Raw genomic sequence first — 21,541 nt, 5'->3', positions numbered from 1 at the left:
AGGCTGGGAGTTTGTGGGAGTGAAAGTCTGTCAGGTCAGCTGAGGGGGAGCACGGGACCTGAGACGTGGTGCCTTCGGCTCAGCCACAGTTTAGCGATGGAGTCATAAATCGAGCGTCCTCTATCTGCGGAGGTGTATCAGTGTGTAAACCCGCCGAGAGCTCGAACAAACAGCCTCAGGCAGCTTCCCTCTCCGGTTCCCACAGAGCCAGCAAACCTCCCGACAGCACATTCATTAACAGAGGTCACAACCTGCCGCCTTATAAGGCCGCCGCGGACGCCTATCAGATCTGTAGGTATTTCCTGCCAAACACACTGAGGCTAATTTTACCTTGTGTCTGCCTTTTGTCTCCTTAATGAAACACTATGAGACAAGCTGCTCTGAGTACAGCTCAGCCTCTTTATTAGGCACGGCATCAGACAGCAGCGAATCAGCCTCAGAGGAGTGTGAGCTGCAGGTGAGCTGCAGTTTGACTCCAGGAGCTCTGCGGTGGGGAAATAAGTCTTCTGCAGGCTACAGTGTGTCTGGAAGCTTCTGGATAATCTGTGCGTTAAAACGCCACGCACGTCTCTGTCAGCACAGCCAACAGGACGATTACACTGAAAGGCTTCACTGAGATAAAAACCCATAAACGGCTTCCTGTGGTTCCCGGTCAGCAGCAGGCAGAATAATCATCCAGTTAGCTCCAGTCTGGACTCCAGTTGACAAGTTGGAGACATGGGTTCAAAGTTTCCTGTGAGCAGAGGCGTCGGTCCTTTGGTGCAGATGAGCCCTGAGAGTTTGCAGAGAAGCTCCTGGGACTGAAGAGCCCTCCAGCTGATTAACCTCTTGCTTCAGCTCATCAGCCCTGCCCTCATTAATAATAATAATAATGTGTATGTGTTAGTCCCCATAGGGAAATTCCTCTGCATTTAACCCATTCAGCCAGTGAAGCAGTGGGCAGCCACCAGTGCAGCGCATGAGGAGCAGTGTGTGGGGACGGTACCTCGCTCAGGGGTTCCTCAGGGTAGCCGTTCAGTTGATTTGAAACCTCGACCTCCCGATCACGACCACTCTACCCTCTATCCCAGTCCACCAAGGGGGCGAGCTCCTAGCTCCTCGCAGCTAACGGGCTAATAGGAGCCGAGAGTGGAACTAGTTTGTAAGTCTCACTGGAGACCAAAGTGAACCCTAACGAGTGCTCTCAGCGTGAGCTCTTTGCAGCACTCGCTGATTCCACCGCGTCACTGTTTGCTGACGCATTAATGCTAATGGCTGCCGGCTGATAACGAGGCCAGCCAGATATGAGAGGTTTTAGGACAAAGTTTGTGTTTTCCATTGTTTAAGCACCGCTTCCAACCAAAGGAGGTGTTGTATCAACAGAAAAGGCTAACTTGGTTTTCATTTTGCAGAAAAAAAGAGACTGCTAAAAATAAAAACACGAGAGGTTTTTGGACAAAGTTTGTTCTCCATTCTTTACGCACCGTTTAAGCCAGTGGTTCCCAAACTTTTTCGCTAGGCCCCCCTTTGTTTTACAAGAAGAATGCTGCCCCCCGGCGCGCACGCACAACCACATCCTCCAACCACACGCCCATATTTTGCTCCATTGCAGTTTACTTCACACCTCAAACATTTAGTAAACAATTAAGCAAATACAAGTAAACTGCAATAAATTACAGGTAATAAAATAAACTACTAACTCTTTTACGCTGCGTCCGCACCTACACGGGTATTTTTGAAAACGCAGCTGTTTCGTCCACGTAAACGGCGTTTCGAATCACTGAAAACGGAGATTTTTAAAACTCCTTTTTTTGCGTTTACGTGTGGACGAGGAATACAGAGTTCGTCACGCAGCGTCAAAGGTATGTGGCTTTTTCCACGTCACGCTGTGGCCACGTTATTGTTTACATGAGATGAATTGCAGAATGGCAGATAGAGACAAAATACTGTTAATCTGACTGTCTGCAGGTTTTACAGCAGTTACTGTCCCTCCATTTACAAAGGCAGAGGCTCACGGTGTCATTATTTTACATGCAGTTGTTTTTTCCTGTGTAATAATGTTCAACATTGCTATCAAATCAAAAAAAGCCTCTCTGTGAAAATGTGTTCAAAAACATAAACAGCTGTGGGATCCTGTTTGTCTGTGATTTGAACCGGGGGAGCAAATCGTGGCAGGATCAGCCTGATGTTATTTGTATCCCGCTGTAACTTTACTGTTGTTGCTGGTTTTTAATTGCTTCCTGGTCCCAACTCTGGATGGTCACGTTTTGGGGGGTTTAGCCTGGGGACGGGACCAGAGTAGACTACAGTTCAACATAATTTTAGCAAAGTTGATTTAATATTAATTTTTCTGTACAGTCAATTTATAACATACATAGTGTGTTTATTTGTATGTGCGTGCGGTTGTTTTTGGTCAAAGTCGCTCTGAGAGAAACGTCCTACGGCGTGAAAGCTCGTTGTTACGTTGGTGATGTCTGCAGGAAGCAGACTGACGTGGTTCTGGCGGTTCTGGACTACTGAAGCCAAACTGCAGCTCAAACATCCTCTGACATCATGCTCTCCGTGTGCCGTCGCCATGGTGATGAAGCAAGCAGCTCATCCTGAACAAACGTACCCACGAGGCCGTGCTTCAGCCCACTCTGCTGCTTCCTGTCCATCTGGCAGCGGTTAAAGATTAATATGGTGGAATGTCAGTAGTGAGGGGCTGGGAGGGGGCGGGGGGCGACCCGCAAATTTATTGCTTCGCTTTGGATGATGTCACGGCGCCGAGCTGGAAACTGATTGCAGACGTGGAGCTGAGTGCACTGGAAAATCAGCTGATCGGCGATCAGATCTGTGAGGGGGGCTCAGTCTGAGCTGTCACGATGATGAACCACCTGCCGGCAGCCTGCCAACGGGGGTTCAGACACCAACCACCAATCTGCTGTCGTTACTGTTGTGAAGGGGCATGTTCAGACCGGTGGGTGCAGCTGCAACTCAGGTGGCTCATGTACCAATCAGAAAGCTGGTGTTCAACCCTCCTGCACAGGTGTTCTTGAGTACGATGGGTGGTTACAGCTGGTAGGTCTGACCTCGTGTGACTTTAGACATCCGTCGTCGAGCTGTGACCTCTGTCTGTGCTCCTGATCACCTGACAGGTCATGTGATCTGCGGCCTGCTCGACTTTGGGCCGTGTGTGAACCCCAGTGGCGCTTTTCTTTAAACAGGAACTTCTCCACTCTGTGTGAAGGAACAAGAAGTGATCAGAGTGGATGAGCTGATGGAGGATCACCCTGTTTACACGAGAAAGTTTCAGGAACGCATTAACGGCAACAAACACAGCATGTCTTCGTCCTGTCTTCCTTCTCTCACCCCAACCAATCACAGCAGATGGCCCCGCCCCTCCCTGAGCCTGGTTCTGTTGGAGGCTTCTTCCTGTTAAAAGGGAGTTTTTCCTTCCTACTGTTGCCAAAGTGCTGCTCATAGGGGGTCATATGATTGTTGGGTTTTTCTCTGCATGTATTATTGTGGGGTCTACCTTACAATATAAAGCACCTTGAGGTGACTGTTGTTGTGATTTGGCGCTGTATAAATAAAATTGAATTGAAAACCTTCAGCCGAACATAACTCAGAGGAACGCTCTGGAGCTTTTCCTGAGCGTCTCAGCTTCAGCCTGGTTTAAACGCCAGTGACACGGCGACCTGATTTTATGAAGGTTCACGTTCGGATGGAGCTGATACTGGAGGGCCCAGAACGAAATGTGCATGGGAATTCTGGGACAGCTGGAAGAGTTGCAGGGATCCTCTGACTGTGACCATCGCTTGCTTGGTCGCCCCGAAGCTTCCAGGTTTGCTCGTCAGTACAGAAATAAAAAGCTCAAAAAGGATTCGGGTCGATTTGGTATGTGTGACACTGACAGCAGGGCCCACAGAGTAAAAGAGCTGCAGGACCCACACCGGGCACACGTGCACATGTTAGGCCTGAGACCGAATGTGGACGTGGAGGTCGTGCAGAGGTGAACGCTTGTGTCTGTCTGCATCTGCAGCCTGGATTTCTGCTTCGCATGTCCTGAAAGAGGAAGCAGCAGAAACCTGACACAGGAGGAGCGCGGTCCTCTGACCTCAAAGGAAACCAGTGCCAGTACGAGAAGCTGGATACGGTTCTGACTCCATCGTTTCCTCCGAGTGAAGCTTCCTTTTCCTGCGTGCGAGGTCACGCTCAGATGCAGACGGCGAGCTAGTGAAGCGGCGGCAGCTTGGCCTGCGCTCTGCTGCTGAGTAAACGGAGACGTCAGCTCTGACTGCCTGCGGTGCTCTGAGCTGACTGCAGCACAGTGAAGCTATCAGGAAAGATTTAAAATGGCAGCGTCATCTCTGAGCGGAGGGTCAGGATACCGCACGCATCAGCAGGATGGCGAGCTTAGAGCGCTCGTTAACCTGATGTTTTCCTTCAGTTAGGAAAAACCCGAGGCTGTGGTTATTTAATGCAGCCACTGTGTCGGCGGGCAGATACAAACACCTTACATCACGTCCTCCTGACCCAGACAGCAAACAACGGAGCGCCGTTTCTGTGGAAACCCACAAAGACTCGCCGCGACAGCCGGCAGGAGCAGCTGGAGTCACAAACATTTCTCTGAGTGCACTCATTTTTCCCGTCTCTGTCAAAACACACAGCTGCCCTTCAGACAGCATTGTTAAGCTCCTCCTCCTTGTTAGAGGGGGTGGAGCATGAAACCTGCTGAGTTTTCTTCTCTGAAGCAGAGACGGTTGAACTCCTGCAGATGTGGATTGTTTCCTGGTCAATTTAGGTTCATCACGTGGTGCTTTATGTTTGATGTGGACGCTGATTGGCTCGGTCACCTGAGTAGTCTCTGCCAATCAGAAGGAGAGTTCAGACTCTAACATGAAGATTTTATGCAACCAGTTCGAACACAGCTTCTTATTTCATCTTTTTTCTTTATTTTTATGACATTTTCACATCGTAGATACAAACTGAAGACATCTAATATACGAAGCAAGATATGTGGAATATGTAGCAAAGAAAAAATATAAACAACTAAATCTGTTTTATATTTTAGATTCCTGTAAGTAGCCTCCTGACATGGTTTCACCTCACAGGTGAGCCTGTCCGGGTTCATTTGTGGAGTTTCTTGCCTTCTTAATGCCGTTGGGACCATCAGTTGTGTTGGGCAGAAGCAGGTTGGTGCACAGCTGACAGTCCTATTTGACAACTGTTAGAATTCATATTATGGCAACAACCAATCAGCTAAGAGAAACAACAGTCCATCATTACTTTAAGAACTGAAGGTCAGTCAGTCCGTAAAATTGCTAAAACTTTGAACGTCTCCCCAAAATCCATCAAGCGCTACGATGAAACCGTCTCACATGAGGACGCCCAGGACAGGAAGACCCAGAGTCCCCTCTGCTGCTGAGGGTAAACTCATCCAAGCCACCAGCCTCAGAAATGACAAGTTAACAAGTTGAGAATGGTTCACACAGAAAAGGTGAACAATGGTCTCTACATGCATGGTTCATGCATTTGAGCAAGTGTGCTGCTGTGAGCCTTGGACAGATATTTTCACTACGCTCTCGCCTGTTCCTGTAGTCTGCTGCTTTCTTCAGACGCAGTTTTACAAACCTCAGATGTTCTTTCATGACCTTTAACCTTCTGTAGAGTCTGAGATGGAGCTTCATGGATCGCTCTCGCTGCAGATTGTTTGGAGGTAGTCTCATAATCTTTCCTGTGAAAGCACCAGGTGCTTCCCTCACATCACTGCTCAGCATCGTGCTAACACGTCTCAGTGCTGCAGAAACATGCTCATTTTTAAAGGTGCTCACACCTGCTGATGGTCCATTCATCAGCATCAGCAGCACCTGGCTGCTGGTGACTATGGAAGCAGTAAGGAAGCACTTATTGGCTGTGTCCCAATTCAGGGTCTGCAGCCTTAATGGTCCACAAGGGCCGCGTACTCAAAGACCGCTAAGGCCGGAAGTGCGAGGCTTGTGAAATGGGCGGTCTAGCCCCGGTCGCGCTGCCCAGGTTGCCTAGCAACCATGACGCTAACAGCTGGACCTTAAATCTTCACTCAAAGACAGGTTCCTTTGACACTGTATGTATAACTATGTTATATATAAGAGACAAATATTGTTCTTTTAACATGTTGGCATTACTAAATTTGTCTCAGTGCTGACTTTAAATATCCATGAAATCATCACATTCTCTGTCAGATTAAGCTCAGCTATCGAACGGCGCATATTTAAAGGATTTAAAACCAAGTTAGTACAAACGTCGCTAATGTCACATGACTTTCCGACATGTGGCCAACAGTCATGTTTTAATGTTCTTCATTATTAAACATTTGCACATAAATAAGTGACATCATATTCAGTACTTACTTAAAGTTTACTCTTCGGCCGCCCCTCATTTGCTGTTTTTTCCGACAAAATTATCCACACCCACCGCTGCGCTATGCATTCTGGGATATGTTGGGCCACGAAGTCTACACCGCCACAGCCTTAAAATTCAGGGAAATGAAGGACGCATTTGAGGGCCGCATTTCGAGCAGCCTTTGAATTGGGACAGCCTTCGTCGCGTCGCTGTGACGTAATCGGCCTTGAAATGCGGCCTTTAAGGCTGTAGACCCTGGAACAGCCGTTGTTCCACAGAACTGCAGAAAGTCTTTCTGACGTTACAGAGGGATGGATGGGTGGATGCTTTTATTTTGAAAGCTGATTTACCTCACTTCCAGCTGATCCCTCTGCGAGCACTGAACAGCTCTCCTTTCACACAGGAAATGATTAATTTAGTTATTTATTCAGTCATTGCTGAGCAGGAACGACCTTTAACCCTGTGTGGGTGCGAGCATGTGTGTCTGTGTGTGTGAGTGTGTGTGTGAAAGCGTGTGTCTGTGTGTGAGTCTGTGTGTGTGTCTGTGTGTGTGTGTGTGTGTGTGTGTGTGTGTGAGTCTGTGTGTGTGTCTGTGTGTGTGTGTGTGTGTGTGTCTGTGTGAAAGCGTGTGTGTGTGTGTGTGTGTGTGTGTGTGTGTGTGTGTGTGTGTGTGAGAAAGCGTGTGTGTCTGTGTGTGAGTCTGTGTGTGTGTCTGTGTGTGTGTGTGTCTGTGTGTGTGTGTGTCTGTGTGTGTGTGTAGCATTAATATGCATGGAAGAAAAGCTTTTCTCGAACATCTACACATCACAGATGGAGGTGCAGGGATATTTTTAGTTCAGCATTTTTATTGCAGGTAGAGGACAATAACACACACACACACACACACACACACACACAGACACACACACACACAGACACACACACACACACAGACACACACACACAGACTCACACACAGACACACACACACACACACACACACACACACACACACACACACACACACACACACAGACTCACACACACACAGACTCACACACACACACACACAGACTCACACAGACTCACACACACACACACACAGACTCACACACAGACTCACACACTCACACACACAGACACACACACAGACACACACACACACAGACACAGACTCACACACAGACTCACACAGACTCACACACACACAGACTCACACACACAGACTCACACACACACACACAGACACACACACACAGACTCACAGAGACTCACACACACACACAGACACAGACACACACAGACTCACACACACACACACAGACTCACACACAGACTCACACACACACACACACACACACAGACACACACAGACACACACAGGTATTGGGTTTCTCTGAGCTGGGCCTCTGAAAGCTTTCAGCTGCGTGCTTTCGTGCTCTCAGGGTCACTTCCTGCTCAGAGGTTATTACAGGCTGAAACAAAGGGGGAGGGTCAAGGAATGTCATCGTGCCGCTGGAGACTTCCTGTGGCTCCAGCATCCACGCTCCTGGAAAAGCCGTGAATTAGAGAAGAGAACGCAAACAGTCAGTTTATCCACAGCGACGTGCTCACCGTGAGCAGGCAGCTTCCTCTGCACGTGCTCAGAGCTGACCTGCTGACACCACTGGGTGACGGTGTGGGTCTGAGAGTGGTCATGATCACGATGGGGGGAGGGGCATTATTAATTTTACACATGAAAGCGGAACTGGTTATGTTTCTGTTACAGCCCACTGTGATGTAGGCATGAATGCAGGGCTGGGGTCACTGAGGCCCCGCGGTGGACGAGGTCCGCCCTGAATTCCTGAAGGCTCTGGATGTTGTAATGCTGTCCTTGTTGACACGCCTCTACAATGTTGCGTGGAGATCAGGGACGGTACCTCTGGATTGGCAGACCAGGGTGGTGGTTCCCATCTTTAAGAAGGGGGACCGGAGGGTGTGTTCCAACTATCAGGGGATCACACTCCTCCGCCTCCGTCTATGCCAGGGTGCTGGAAAGGAGAGTCCTTCTCTTACTTGAGCCTCGGATACAGGACGAACAGCATGGTTTTCGTCCTGTCGTGGAACACTGGACCAGCACGTACCCTCTCAAGGATACTGGAGGGTGCACAGGAGTTTGCCCAACCAGTCTACATGTGTTTTGTGGACTTGGAGAAGGCACTTGACCGTGTCCCTCGGTGTGTTTTGTGGGAGGTGCTTCAGGAGTATGTGGTGTCTGGCTCACTTCTATGGGCCATTTGACCCTTACACAACCTGCCCTTTGTCATCGATTCTGTTCGTAGCCAAGTGGTGGAAGGCTTTCACATCGGTGCTCTCAGAATCTCATCGGCAGAAGTTAGCGGGAGATCGACAGACGGATTGGTGCGGCTGCTGCAGTGATGCAGACGCTGCACCGGTCCGTCGTGGTGAAGAGGGAGCTGATTTTAAAATGAAGCTCTCAATTTACTGGTCGATCTACGTCCCTACCCTCACCTATGGTCACGAGCTGTGGGTAGTGACCGAAAGAACGAGATCGCAGATACAAGCTGTGGAAATGAGCTTCCTCCGAGGGGTGGCTGGTCTCTCCCTTAGAGATAGGGTGAGGAGTTTGGCCATCTGGGAGGGGCTCAGAGTAGAGCCGCTGCTCCTTCACATTGAACTGAACCAGTTGAGGTGGTTCGGGCATCTGACAAGGATGCCTCCGGGGTGAGGTGTTCCAGGCATGACCCACTGGGAGGAGGCCCCGGGGCAGACTCAGGACACGCTGGAGGGATTATATCGCTCAGCTGGCCTGGGAACGCCTTGATGTCCCCCCAGACAAGCTGGAGGAGGTGGCTGGGGAGAGGGAGGGCTGGAGCCTGCTGCCCCCGCAACCCGGTCCCGGACAAGCAGAAGAAGATTAATGGATGGCGTGAATGCATACCTCACACAGAGCCATACCCTGGGTCATGGTAACGAACCCGCCTGAGCCCAGGGTCAGGAGCCCTGACGCCCATCGTGGTTTGATAAACCTTCAGCTCCACCTGAGCCACCATCCTCAGGACCTCACAGAGGTTCTCACAAACACACCTGCAGCGTCCTCCTACCTACCTGCTCCCTCATGTTACAGCTGCTGCTCATTGTGAACGCGGCTCATTGCTGACATGGACTGACAGGAAAGCCCACTGTGTGCATTCTACACTTTTTATTAGAAATAAAAGTTGTTACATACTTACATTTACACAAAATGGCAGAAATCAAACCAAGAATGTAAACCTTGTTTTTCATGATTTATTGGGGTTAATAACACTCACCTTCATTCCATTTCCAGAGTGTAACAATCAACCACTTGTGCTGAAATCTACAAAATCTGCTCTGACACAATCATAGGTGTCCGTTGCTACTGACAAGAAAGAAAGCTGTTTTGATGCTATGGACTGAGGCACATTTTAATTGGGTGAGGGGTGGGGCTATGTTATACATTCATTTTTACAATTTATATATTTAATGTTAAATGTAGCTTATGTACATTATTTTAGGGTGTCACATGCCACCCCATGCCACCACAGTAGCTCCGCCCCTGAGTCTAAGGAGTGCCGTTGGGACTTCATTGGTCAGCGTGTTTGTTGACCTTAGCCAAAAAATCCGTGTGAAACTGCACTCAAGTTTCAAGTTAGAAGTACGAATTTCGACCCTACTTTTCTTCCTTTCAGCTGATTGGTCAATGTCATGTTAATCACAAATGTAACTATCCAATCAGAGAACAGATGGGTTTGGTAAATGGTAAATGGCCTGTATTTATATAGCGCTTTACTAGTCCCTAAGGACCCCAAAGCGCTTTACACATTCAGTCATCCACACATTCACACACTGGTGATGGCAGCTACATTGTAGCCACAGCCGCCCTGGGGCGCACTGACAGAGGCGAGGCTGCCGGACACTGGCGCCACCGGGCCCTCTGACCACCACCAGTAGGCAACGGGTGAAGTGTCTTGCCCAAGGACACAACGACCGAGACTGTCCAAGCCGGGACTCGAACCGGCAACCTTCAGATTACAAGGCAAACTCCCAACTCTTGAGCCACGATCGCTGTCAGAGGGGCGCTTTTTTGAGCTGCAGGTCCTTGAAGGATAAATGCGCTTTCACGTCTCTTATCGCCTCACCATGAAGGAAAACATCTCTGTGTGTCCAAGTAAACTCTTTCTCATAGGTTGATGTGTTCACACAGGGACCTCCAGAGCGTTTTCAAAGGCGCTGTCGACCTCGGAGGGAAAGCAGTGTTGTGGAAACGACGCACTCTTCACTAGTTGGGACAGTTACAAAGCTTTCCTCGTTATGAATGAGCGATACGTTTTTATTAAACATTTGAACATAATACAACACAAACTCTCGTAGAGGAGATAAAGTCAGAGAGATACATGTTTTGAAATGACAAGGATCAGGTGCATCTAGCACACCTGGAGCGATCGCTAAAAAACGATATACAAGCAGAGCTCAGCAGCCAGCGCAACAAATTCTGGATCGTTCGCTCTTAGTTAGCGGTGAGCACAGCGCACACCGCGTCCGATGTGAAACGGCCTTCATGCTGCATAGTGTGACTCATAGCAGTGGTCCTGGGTCAACCCTGATTTTGTGTTAAAGTAATACTAAAGTAATAAAGGTGTTTCTGAACACTGGTATACCGCAACTGTATCCTTAGCTTATACTTAGCTTGTATGAGCCTTATGGGATCATTTATATACAGATCCTCCAACTTCAAACTGTATTACCCTTTAAGGACCTGCACTTCAAAAAAGCCTCACTCCAACAGCCAAACCCATCTGTTCTCTGATTGGATAGTTACATTTGTGATTGACATGACATTGACCAATCAGCTAAAAGGAAGAAAAATAGGGTCAAAATTCGTACTTGTAACTTGAAGCTTGAGTGCAGAGTTTCACACGGATTATTTGGCTAAGTCCACACAAATCTTTTTACACATACAAATCTTGATTTACAAGTACAAAATATTTATGACCACAATTTGAGCCCATATGTGTGTGTGTGGAAGACCAGTGCTGGGTGTTTTCTAGAGAAACACCAGCTCAGGAAGTGTGAGGGTGATGGAGGAAGGTGATAGTTGTAGATGGAGGTGATGTAGGAGTACCAAAAGTGCAGCTACTAGGAGGCTGACTGTCCAATCAGACTGCGTTTTCCCTGCAGAGGTGAAACCTCATTGACTCACACTGAGGCAGGAAGGAAAGAAAACAATCAGATGTGTTTGTCTGTCAGCGTGAACATTAGAACAGGTGTGGAGCAGGTGAGCTCAGCCATGAAGGCAGAGGGGGGCGACCCACAGGTCTGTGCTGCGCCGTGGGCTGACTCTGATCTTCATCTGTGACTCTTCCTCTCTCTCCTCCTCAGTGGTCTTCGTCTGCTGTTCTCCTGACGTCTTCAGGAAGTTGATGGTTGAGTTCAGGCGGGAAAATCTCACTCACGAGCAGTACGTCTTTTTCTATCTCGACGTGTTCGCCGACAGCCTGAAATCTGAACACCGCCAGCCGTGGCGCCGCGGGGACCGTGAGGACGCTATTGCCAAGGAAGCCTTCCAGGTATGGCATCAGTATCCAGGAGGAGGTCGGTCAAAGAAACCAGACTCTCCTGACTGCAGCTGACTCCACATGAACCTCACTGCCTTATACATCATACGTGATACATGACACGCTCTACTTTCAAGATCAGGCTTCAAACTTTCCTTTTTGCTAAAGCATATAGTTAGGGCTGGACCAGGTGACCCTGAATCCTCCCTTAGTTATGCTGCAATAGATGTAGGCTGCCGGGGATTCCCATGATGCATTGGGTGTTTCTTCTTCACTCACTAGTTAATAGACTTAATAGACCTCTCTGCATTGAGTCATACTTGTTATTAATCTCTTTTTATTTCATGTTTTTTCTTTATTTTTACTACATTTTTACATCGTAGATACAAACTGAAGACATTAAATATACAAAGCAAGATATGTGGAATATGTAGCAAAGAAAAAAAGATAAATAACTAAATATTAGGGGTTGTTGCGAGATCGATCAACTTTAGACCAGACAACAAACGACGGAGACTCTGGAAAAGTGCAATCAAACGATGAGTTTTATTATCACAGGAGAACAACCAACCATCAGCATACAGAATGTGTTGCTCTGACAAGAATACACTGGGTTCTGGTTTTATAGGACAAAATATCACACCTACGTCAATACAGTTCAAAAATACTTGGTGACAGACGGGCAACAGTTCAACCCGTACAGGCAAGGGTTCATCACCTACACTTCTAATAACTATAAACTGACATATAACTTCTCCTTTCTTCATTACTTGCCTTTTAAGGTAATAACTTCAGGTCTCAGCTTTTCTGAGAGCTAATAATTGGACCCTCGTCATTAATCCCTAAGTAGAGTACTTTGCAGCCAGTCTCAAACTGAAGCAGAAGACGCTTAGGCCTTCGCTCAGACCTGCTACTAGATTAATATGTGTATTGTAAGCATGCATGCAATTAACCTGCTATGTTCTCATCTCCCCTCAGCATGTATCATCTGGACACTCTCACCAGTGAAGCTTAAAACCTTCTAGAATGGAACATCAACTCTAACCAAGCACATTTATGCATTGTGTATAAAATGAACTCAACCTATAAAAATAGAAAGGTCAATGTGATGACAGACATATTCAATGCAATATAAACCCTGTAGGAAATATTACTGATAAATGATACTGTGAAACATGTTATTAATACAATATCCATACGATACTTGTATGGATATTGAACCGTTCGATACAGTGCTTTCGGTTCGGTACGCATATGTATCGAACAATACAACATTTTTAATTTATTTTATCAACTTTCCTTCTGACGATGCGCTCGACAGTGCAGCCTAGGCGGAGTAGTCGAACGCAGATTCACTGAGCGCAGGGCAAGCTAGCAGACAGAAGCTAAGCTCTCCTTGCAACATGGCAAATTGAACCTCCCCCACCCTCATTCAGATCTGGCGTTTGGAACTATTTTGGTTTTCATGTGACGTATGACCCTGAAGGTAAGCGCGTCATGGACTAAAGTAAAACAGTATGTTGGATGTGCCACGCAATGCTCAATTACATGGGTGGGAGCTAGTGTGTTAGCGCAGTTAGCTCGTTAACGTGTTGGCCGTCCAGCCCCACGCACGGGGCGATCTGCGGTAACTTGTTAACGGAGATTTGCCGTGTTGTGGCGTTAACGTCATTTCAGATTAACGCTGACAGCACTAGTGGGAACACAACGAATATGACTGCACATTTACGCCGACATCATCCTAGTGCAAAGACAAGTGGAAGCAGACAAAAACAACAAGCAGCATGCTACAAACTTTACCCGAGTCATTTAGACAGCCGTTAGCACAGGATTCTCCTTATGGGGACCTGATATGTTTAATATGCTGCTGAGAATATAGCCCAGAAGAAGCGTATAGTAGAGCTTTTATTTTGAAAGAGCCATTTCTCTGTAATAAACTCTCTTTTCCAAAGATGAGGGATTCCTCAGATATTTATTATTTTATTACTTTGTTGTTTCAGCAACATTAAATTTAAAAACTGTACTTTTGAGTTAAAATATATATTTATAATTTTAATAAATGACAAATTAAAAAGGCATGAACTTTTTTTTTTTGTATCGAAAAAATATCGAACCGGGAATTTTGTGTATCGTTGCACCCCTACTAATATGTTTTATACACCGCGTTCCAAATTATTATGCAAATTGTGTTTAAGTGTCATAAAGATTAAATAAGATGTTTTTCAATTAAATGGGATTGTGTCTCAGAGCTCTTTGGATGACTGAAATCAATCTCGGACACCTGTGATCATCAGTTTGCCAGCTGAGCCCAATTAAAGGAAAACTACTAAAGAAGGATGTTCCACATTATTAAGCAGACCACCATTTTCAAGCAATGTAGGAAGGAAAAATGATCTCTGCTGCTGAAAAGCATAAAATAGTTGAATGCCTTGGACATGTAATGAAAACCTTGGCTGAGTCAGAGCACACATGGGTTCCTGCAGGTAAAGGCACAATGATGCCATTACAAAGCAGCAAACACATATTTGAATCTGCTGGTGCCTCTGGAGGCCTGCGAACATGAAGCTATAGGATCCTCCAGAGACTTGCAGTTGTGCATAAACCTTCTATTCGGCCACCCTTAACCAACACTCACAGCAGAAACGGCTGCAGTGGGCCCAGAACTACAGTGGGGCAAAAAAGTATTTAGTCAGCCACCGATTGTGCAAGTTCCCTCACCTAAAATGATGACAGAGGTCAGTAATTTGCACCAGAGGTACACTTCAACTGTGAGAGGCAGAATGTGAAAAAAAAATCCATGAATCCACATGGTAGGATTTGTACCGGGAGGGAGGGGCGGGGCATCTGCTGTGATTGGTTGGGGTGAGAGAAGGAAGACAGGATAAAGACATGCTGTGGAAGAGAGACAGAGGTTAATAACAGATATGATTCAATGCAGAGAGGTCTGTGAACACATAGTGAGTGAGAAAGGTGACTGGAAAGGAAAAACTCAATGCATCATGGGAATCCCCGGCAGCCTACGTCTATTGCAGCATAACTAAGGGAGGATTCAGGGTCACCTGGTCCAGCCCTAACTATATGCTTTAGCAAAAAGGAAAGTTTGAAGCCTAATCTTGAAAGTAGAGATAGTGTCTGTCTCCTGAATCCAAACTGGAAGCTGGTTCCACAGAAGAGGGGCCTGAAAACTGAAGGCTCTGCCTCCCATTCTACTTTTAAATACTCTAGGAACAACAAGTAGGCCTGCAGAGCGAGAGCGAAGTGCTCTAATAGGGTGATATGGTACTACAAGGTCATTAAGATAAGATGGGGCCTGATTATTTAAGACCTTGTATGTGAGGAGCAGGATTTTGAATCCTGGATTTAACAGGAAGCCAAAACAGGAGAAATCTGCTCTCTCTTTCTAGTCTCTGTCAGGACTCTTGCTGCAGCATTTTGGATTAGCTGAAGGCTTTTCAGGGAGTTTTTAGGACTTCCTGATAATAATGAATTACAGTAGTCCAGCCTGGAAGTAATAAATGCATGAACTAGTTTTTCAGCGTCACTCTGAGACAGGATATTTCTAACTTTAGAGATGTTGCACAAATGGAAGAAAGCAGTCTTACATATTTGTTTAATATGTGCGTTGAAGGACATGTCCTGGTCAAAAATGACTCCAAGGTTCCTCACAGCGTTACTGGAGGCCAAGGTAATGCCATCCAGAGTAAGAATCTGGTTAGATACCATATTTCTAAGATTTTCAGGGCCGAGTACAATAACCTCAGTTTTATCTGAATTAAGAAGCAGAAAGTTAGCGGACATCCAGGTCTTTATGTCTTTAAGACATTCCTGCAGTTTAACTCATTGGTGTGTGTTATCTGGCTTCATGGACAGATAGAGCTGGGTGTCATCTGCATAGCAGTGTAAATGTATGCTATGTCTTCTAATGATACTGCCTAAGGGAAGCATGTATAATGTAAACAGAATTGGTCCTAGCACTGAACCCTGTGGAACTCCATAATTAACCTCAGTGTGTGAAGAGGACTCTCCATTTACATGCACAAACTGGAGTCTATTAGATAGATATGATACAAACCACTGCAGTGCAGTACCTGTAATACCTACAGCATGTTCTAATCGCTCTAATAGGATATTATGGTCGACAGTATCGAACGCTGCACTGAGGTCTAGCAGGACAAGCACAGAGATGAGTCCACTGTCAGAGGCCATAAGAAGATCATTTGTAACCTTCACTAAAGCTGTTTCTGTGCTGTGATGAGCTCTGAAACCTGACTGAAACTCTTCAAATAAACCTCTGCAGATGATCTGTTAGCTGTTTGACAACTACTCTTTCAAGGATGTTTGATATAAAGGAAGGTTGGAGATTGGCCTATAATTAGCTAAGACTGCTGGGTCTAGAGATGCTTTTTGAGTAAAGGTTTAACTACAGCCAGCTTGAAGGCCTGTGGTACATAGCCGATCATTAGAGATAGGTTGATCATATTTAAGATCGAAGCATTAATTAATGGCAGGACTTCTTTGAGCAGTTTTGTAGGAATGGGGTCTAAAAGACACGTTGATGGTTTGGAGGAATCAGCTAAGAGAAACAACAGTCCATCATTAGTTTAAGAACTGAGGGTCCGTCAGTTTGGAAAATTGCTAAAACTTTGAATGTGTCCCCAAAATCCATCAAGCGCCACGATGAAACTGGCACACATGAGGACGCCCCAGGAAAGGAAGACCAAGACTCCCCTCTGCTGCTAAGGATAAACGTATCTGAGTCACCAGCCTCAGATGAGATAGATGCCACACAGAGCTCCAGTAGCAGACACATCTCTACATGTTCAGAGGAGACTGTGAATCAGGCCTTTATGGTCAAATAGCTGCTGAGAAACCACGACTAAGGAAAAGCAACAAGCAGAAGAGATTTGTTTGGACCAAGGAATGGACATTAGACCAGTGGACATCTGTGCTGTGGTCTGATGAGGTCAAATTTGAGATCTTTAGTTCCACCTGCCGTGTCTTTGTGTGATGCAGAAAGGTGACGGATGGTCTCTACATGCATGGTTCCCACTGTGAAGCTTGGAGGAGGAGGTGTGATGGTGTGGGGGAGCGTTGCTGCTGACACTGTTGTGGATTTATTCAAAACTGAAGGCACACTGAGCCAGCTTGGCTACCACAGCATCCTGCAGCAACACACCATCACATCATTGATTTATCAACACCACAATGACCCCAAACACACCTCCATGCTGTGTAAGGGCTCTGTGACCAGCAAGGAGCGCCATGGAGTGCTACGCCCGAAGGTCTGGCCTCCACAGTCACCTGACCTAACCCCAGTGGAGATGGTTTGGGATGAGATGGAGCACAGAGTGAAGGCAAAGGGCCAACAGGTGCTCAGCATCTGTCGGAACTCCTTCAAGCCTGTTGGAAACCATTTCAGGAGACGACCTCATGAAGCTCATGGAGGATAGGGTGGGTGGATTTTACGAAGAATGTAAATTATCAAACGTGTTTTGAGTTATTTCACACTTTGGTGTTTACTACATAATTCCATCTGAGTGTTCATTCATAGTTTCGATGCCTTCAGTGAGAATCTACAATATATATAATCATGAAAATAAAGAAAAACCATTAAAAGAGAAGCTGTGTCCAAACTTTTGAGTGCTAGTGTACATCACAGGTCATAGGTCAGTCTCAGGTGACCCGAAACGCCTCCTCCTGTCTGCAGAGTCAGGTGGGTGGAGTTTGTAAAGCAGTGAAATGATTGGATGGATTTACTGTGCAGCTCTGAGCTCCAGTGTGCTGCACGTGGACCTCGCCGTGTTTGTTCTCGCAGCTCCTCGCAGGAATCCGAGGAACCGTTTAAATCGCTCGTCACGTGTAGCTGCAGTGGTGTGAGAGGAAGAAACACTCATTAATCTGATGACTGCTGACGACTTGCAGCTGCACCTGGAGCGCCATGCGTCCTCACAGCTCGCCCTCGTTATGGAGTAATCACGCAAGCAGATCGGGCGCTGTAATCTTGGAGGAAAGGTTACGCTGATTAACCCAAATCTCTGCCTGACTTTATATCATAAATATGAGCTTCAGCTGAATTCAGCCCAAAGTTTCCAGCGTGATCTCCCACCTGCTGCCTCCTCAAACACCAGCACGAGTGAACGAGTGAAGAGAAACATGATTTCCATCAGCGCACATTTACTCATGACAGAGAACATGTCAAACATTTAAACACAGAAGATCTGCCAAAGTCAGCGAGCTAAAGAGAAACAGTTGGAGGAAGATTTAAGGGTGAGCTGGCAGCAGGTGGGTCACATGGTCATCTCAGAGGTTCTCCAGCCTGTTTCAGAATCACGTTCCTCGCTGTGGACATCGACACAGCATGATGTCATCAGCAAACTCAGAGAATCTGGAGGAATCTCTGTGCGCAGGGAGGAGGCTGTGTGTGAGTGTGTTACTGTGTGTGTGTTACTGTGTGTGTCCTCTGGTGCGACTCCCGGCTGAGACGGGACGGTTCATTGGGGAGGAGTCACGGGAAAACGACGTCAGCAGCAGGATCCCGGTGAACCTTCATTCTGTTCACTTCCTGTTAATCATAGTGAAAAGTTAGCTGCAGTTCACCTAGGGGGCGCTGTGAGATCAAAGTGAGCGGAGCTAAACAGAGGCTGTGTCCCAATTCAGGGTCTGCACGCTTGAAGTACGCATTTCAAGTGCGGTTACGTCACCGCCACGCGACGGCGGTCCCAATTTGAAGTGTACTTCAAATGCATACTCCAAATGCGCCGTCGATTTCCCCAAATATCAAGCGTGGTCCGGTGCACGCTTCGTGGTCCCATATATCCCACAATTCACAGCGCGGCGGTGGGTGTGGATAATTTTGCCGCAAAATACAGCAAAAGGGAGCGGCCGAAGAGTGAACTGTCAAAAGTAAGTAGTGAATATGACGTCACTTATTTATGCGCGAATGTTTAATAATGAAGAACATTAATAAAACATTGCTGTTATGTGACAATAGTGATGTTTGTACTTTCAGCGTTAACTTGGTTTTAAAACCTATATATATATATATATATATATATATATATATATACTGGCAGCACAAATGAACCAGCTGCTAGTTAACGAGAGACACCCGGAATGGCTAACTGAAGGCCGGAAGGGACCGGTCCCCTCCAACTACCGACCAATAACCTGCCTCAGTACTACATGGAAGCTCCTGTCAGGCATCATATCGGCTAAGATGAACAGGCACATGGGTCAATACATAAGCGGGACACAGAAAGGAATTGGCAAGAATACCAGAGGCGCAAAACACCAGCTACTGGTAGACAGAACAATCAGCCGAGACTGCAAGACCAGACTGACCAACCTGTGCACTGCCTGGATTGATTACAAGAAGGCCTATGACTCAATGCCCCACAGCTGGATACTGGAATGCTTAGAATTGTACAAGATCAACGGGACCCTAAGAGCCTTCATCAGGAACTCAATGGGGATGTGGCGTACAACACTAGAGGCCAACTCCAAGCCCATAGCACAAGTCACCATCAAGTGCGGGATCTACCAAGGAGATGCTCTGTCCCCACTGCTGTTCTGCATAGGCCTGAACCCCCTCAGTGAGATCATTAACAAGACTGGCTACGGATACCGACTACGGAACGGAGTAGTTGTCAGCCACCTCCTGTACATGGATGACATCAAGCTGTATGCCAAGAGTGAACGAGACATCGATTCACTGATCCACACTACCAGGCTATACAGCAATGACATTGGAATGTCGTTCGGACTGGAGAAGTGTAGTCGGATGGTGACAAAGAGAGGGAAGGTAGTCAGAACTGAGGGGATTGAACTACCAGAAGGCAACATTGCAGACATAGAGGACAGTTACAAGTACTTGGGGATCCAGCAGGCGAATGGGAACCATGAAGAGGCCGCTAGAAAAGCTGCAACCACCAAGTACCTGCAGAGGGTCAGGCAAGTCCTGAGGAGTCAGCTGAATGGTAAGAACAAGATCCGGGCCATCAACACGTACGCCCTGCCCGTGATCAGGTACCCTGCTGGGGTAATAGGCTGGCCAAAGGAGGAGATAGAAGCCACTGACATAAAGACAAGAAAGCTCCTTACCATGCATGGAGGGTTTCACCCCAAGTCCAGCACCCTGAGGCTGTACGCTAAGCGGAAGGAAGGGGGCCGGGGACTGGTGAGTGTCAGCACCACAGTCCAGGATGAGACAACGAACATCCAAGAATACATTGGGAAGATGGCCCCAACTGACCGAGTGCTCAGTGAATACCTCAGGCAGCAGAAACCCAAGAAAGAGGAGGGAGACGAGGAACCATCATGGAAGGACAGGCCCCTGCACGGTATGTACCACCGGCAGATAGAGGAGGTGGCTGATATCCAGAAATCCTACCAGTGGCTGGACAAAGCTGGACTGAAAGACAGCACAGAGGCACTAATCATGGCAGCACAAGAACAAGCTCTGAGCACAAGATCCATAGAGGCTGGGGTCTATCACACCAGGCAAGACCCCAGGTGCAGGCTGTGTAAAGATGCCCCAGAGACAATCCAGCACATATGTCAGATGGGACGACGGGAGGGTTTAAAAACTGATTTTTTGAGCACTTTTTGAACTTGTGAAAGCAAATTAACTTAACTTTCGTTTAATTTTAGGTTGTAAGAAATTATTTGGTTGACTTTTGTTTATAATTTTCCTCGAAATAAACGCCATATGATTTTAAACAATGGAGTCAGAAGTGCTTTCTAAAAGAAACCTCCCGTTGCCACCCACAGCCTTTTCTTGGACGCTTTTGGTGTTTGGAACATAAAAGGCCGTGACAGGAGCAGCGGGGTGAAGGTGACGCTGTCAGGAGGCTGCTCGCTTCACGCCCCAAACCAAAATGGAGGACGCTGTAAAGCGCCTCGCAGTGCTGTGACGTCGCTAACAAAAAGCGTTTACTGCAGGAGAAAACCTGTGAAACGTCTAAAGGTGGAACCATTTCTGCTGAGCTCGACAGCGCCCCCTATGGAGCAGGAAGTCACAGAGCCCCTTCAACCTGGACGAGCTCGATGAAGTTAGAAATATCCTGTCTCAGAGTGACGCTGAAAAACTAGTTCATGCATTTATTACTTCCAGGCTGGACGACTGTAATTCATTATTATCAGGAAGTCCTAAAAACTCCCTGAAAAGCCTTCAGCTGATCCAAAATGCTGCAGCAAGAGTCCTGACAGGGACTAGAAAGAGAGAGCAGATTTCTCCTGTATGGTGCCGTCATCCATCTTTTATGTACAGTGTGTGGATTTGTGCAGCTGAAGCTCTGATGTCAGGCGTCTTCCTCACAGCACGTGTTTACTTCCTGTTTCATGTGAGAGGAAGCTCACGCTGGCTCCGAGTTTGACTGGACATAAATATTTTATCTGATTTCTTATAAAAACATGTAAAAGATTAATTATGGATCTGTGATGCGCCTTGTGTTGCTGTGTCCTGTCCTCATTCGTTAAAACAAAGACTCATAATAAATCTGTGTGTGGTTTCCAGAATGTGAAGATCCTGACGTACCGAGAGCCTCAGAACCCCGAGTACCAGGAGTTTGTCCAGAACCTGAAGGCAGATGCCAAGGACATGTTCAACTACACCATAGAGGACTCACTGGTCAGTGTGTGTG

General features: G+C 46.9%; 1 protein-coding gene across 2 annotated transcripts in view; it reads left to right on the top strand.

The window, feature by feature from the left end:
• The window catches only part of LOC146623630 (atrial natriuretic peptide receptor 1-like), a 60,885-nt gene that overhangs the window by 5,014 nt on the left and 34,330 nt on the right, over positions 1-21,541 (top strand). For both annotated transcript variants that reach the window (XM_085366756.1, XM_085366755.1), the window contains 2 exons: positions 11,725-11,912; positions 21,415-21,528. In XM_085366756.1, coding sequence (XP_085222882.1) covers positions 11,725-11,912; positions 21,415-21,528 — 302 coding nt within the window. The remainder of the gene's footprint in view (positions 1-11,724; positions 11,913-21,414; positions 21,529-21,541) is intronic.

Source organism: Diplotaxodon limnothrissa, linkage group LG11 (genome assembly GCF_057381915.1).
Source record: "Diplotaxodon limnothrissa isolate DT_005_m linkage group LG11, D_limnothrissa_male_GT1.1, whole genome shotgun sequence".
NCBI lineage: Eukaryota > Metazoa > Chordata > Actinopteri > Cichliformes > Cichlidae > Diplotaxodon > Diplotaxodon limnothrissa.
Note: the sequence above shows the minus strand (reverse complement) of the source record. Positions and strands in the feature narration are given on the sequence as shown.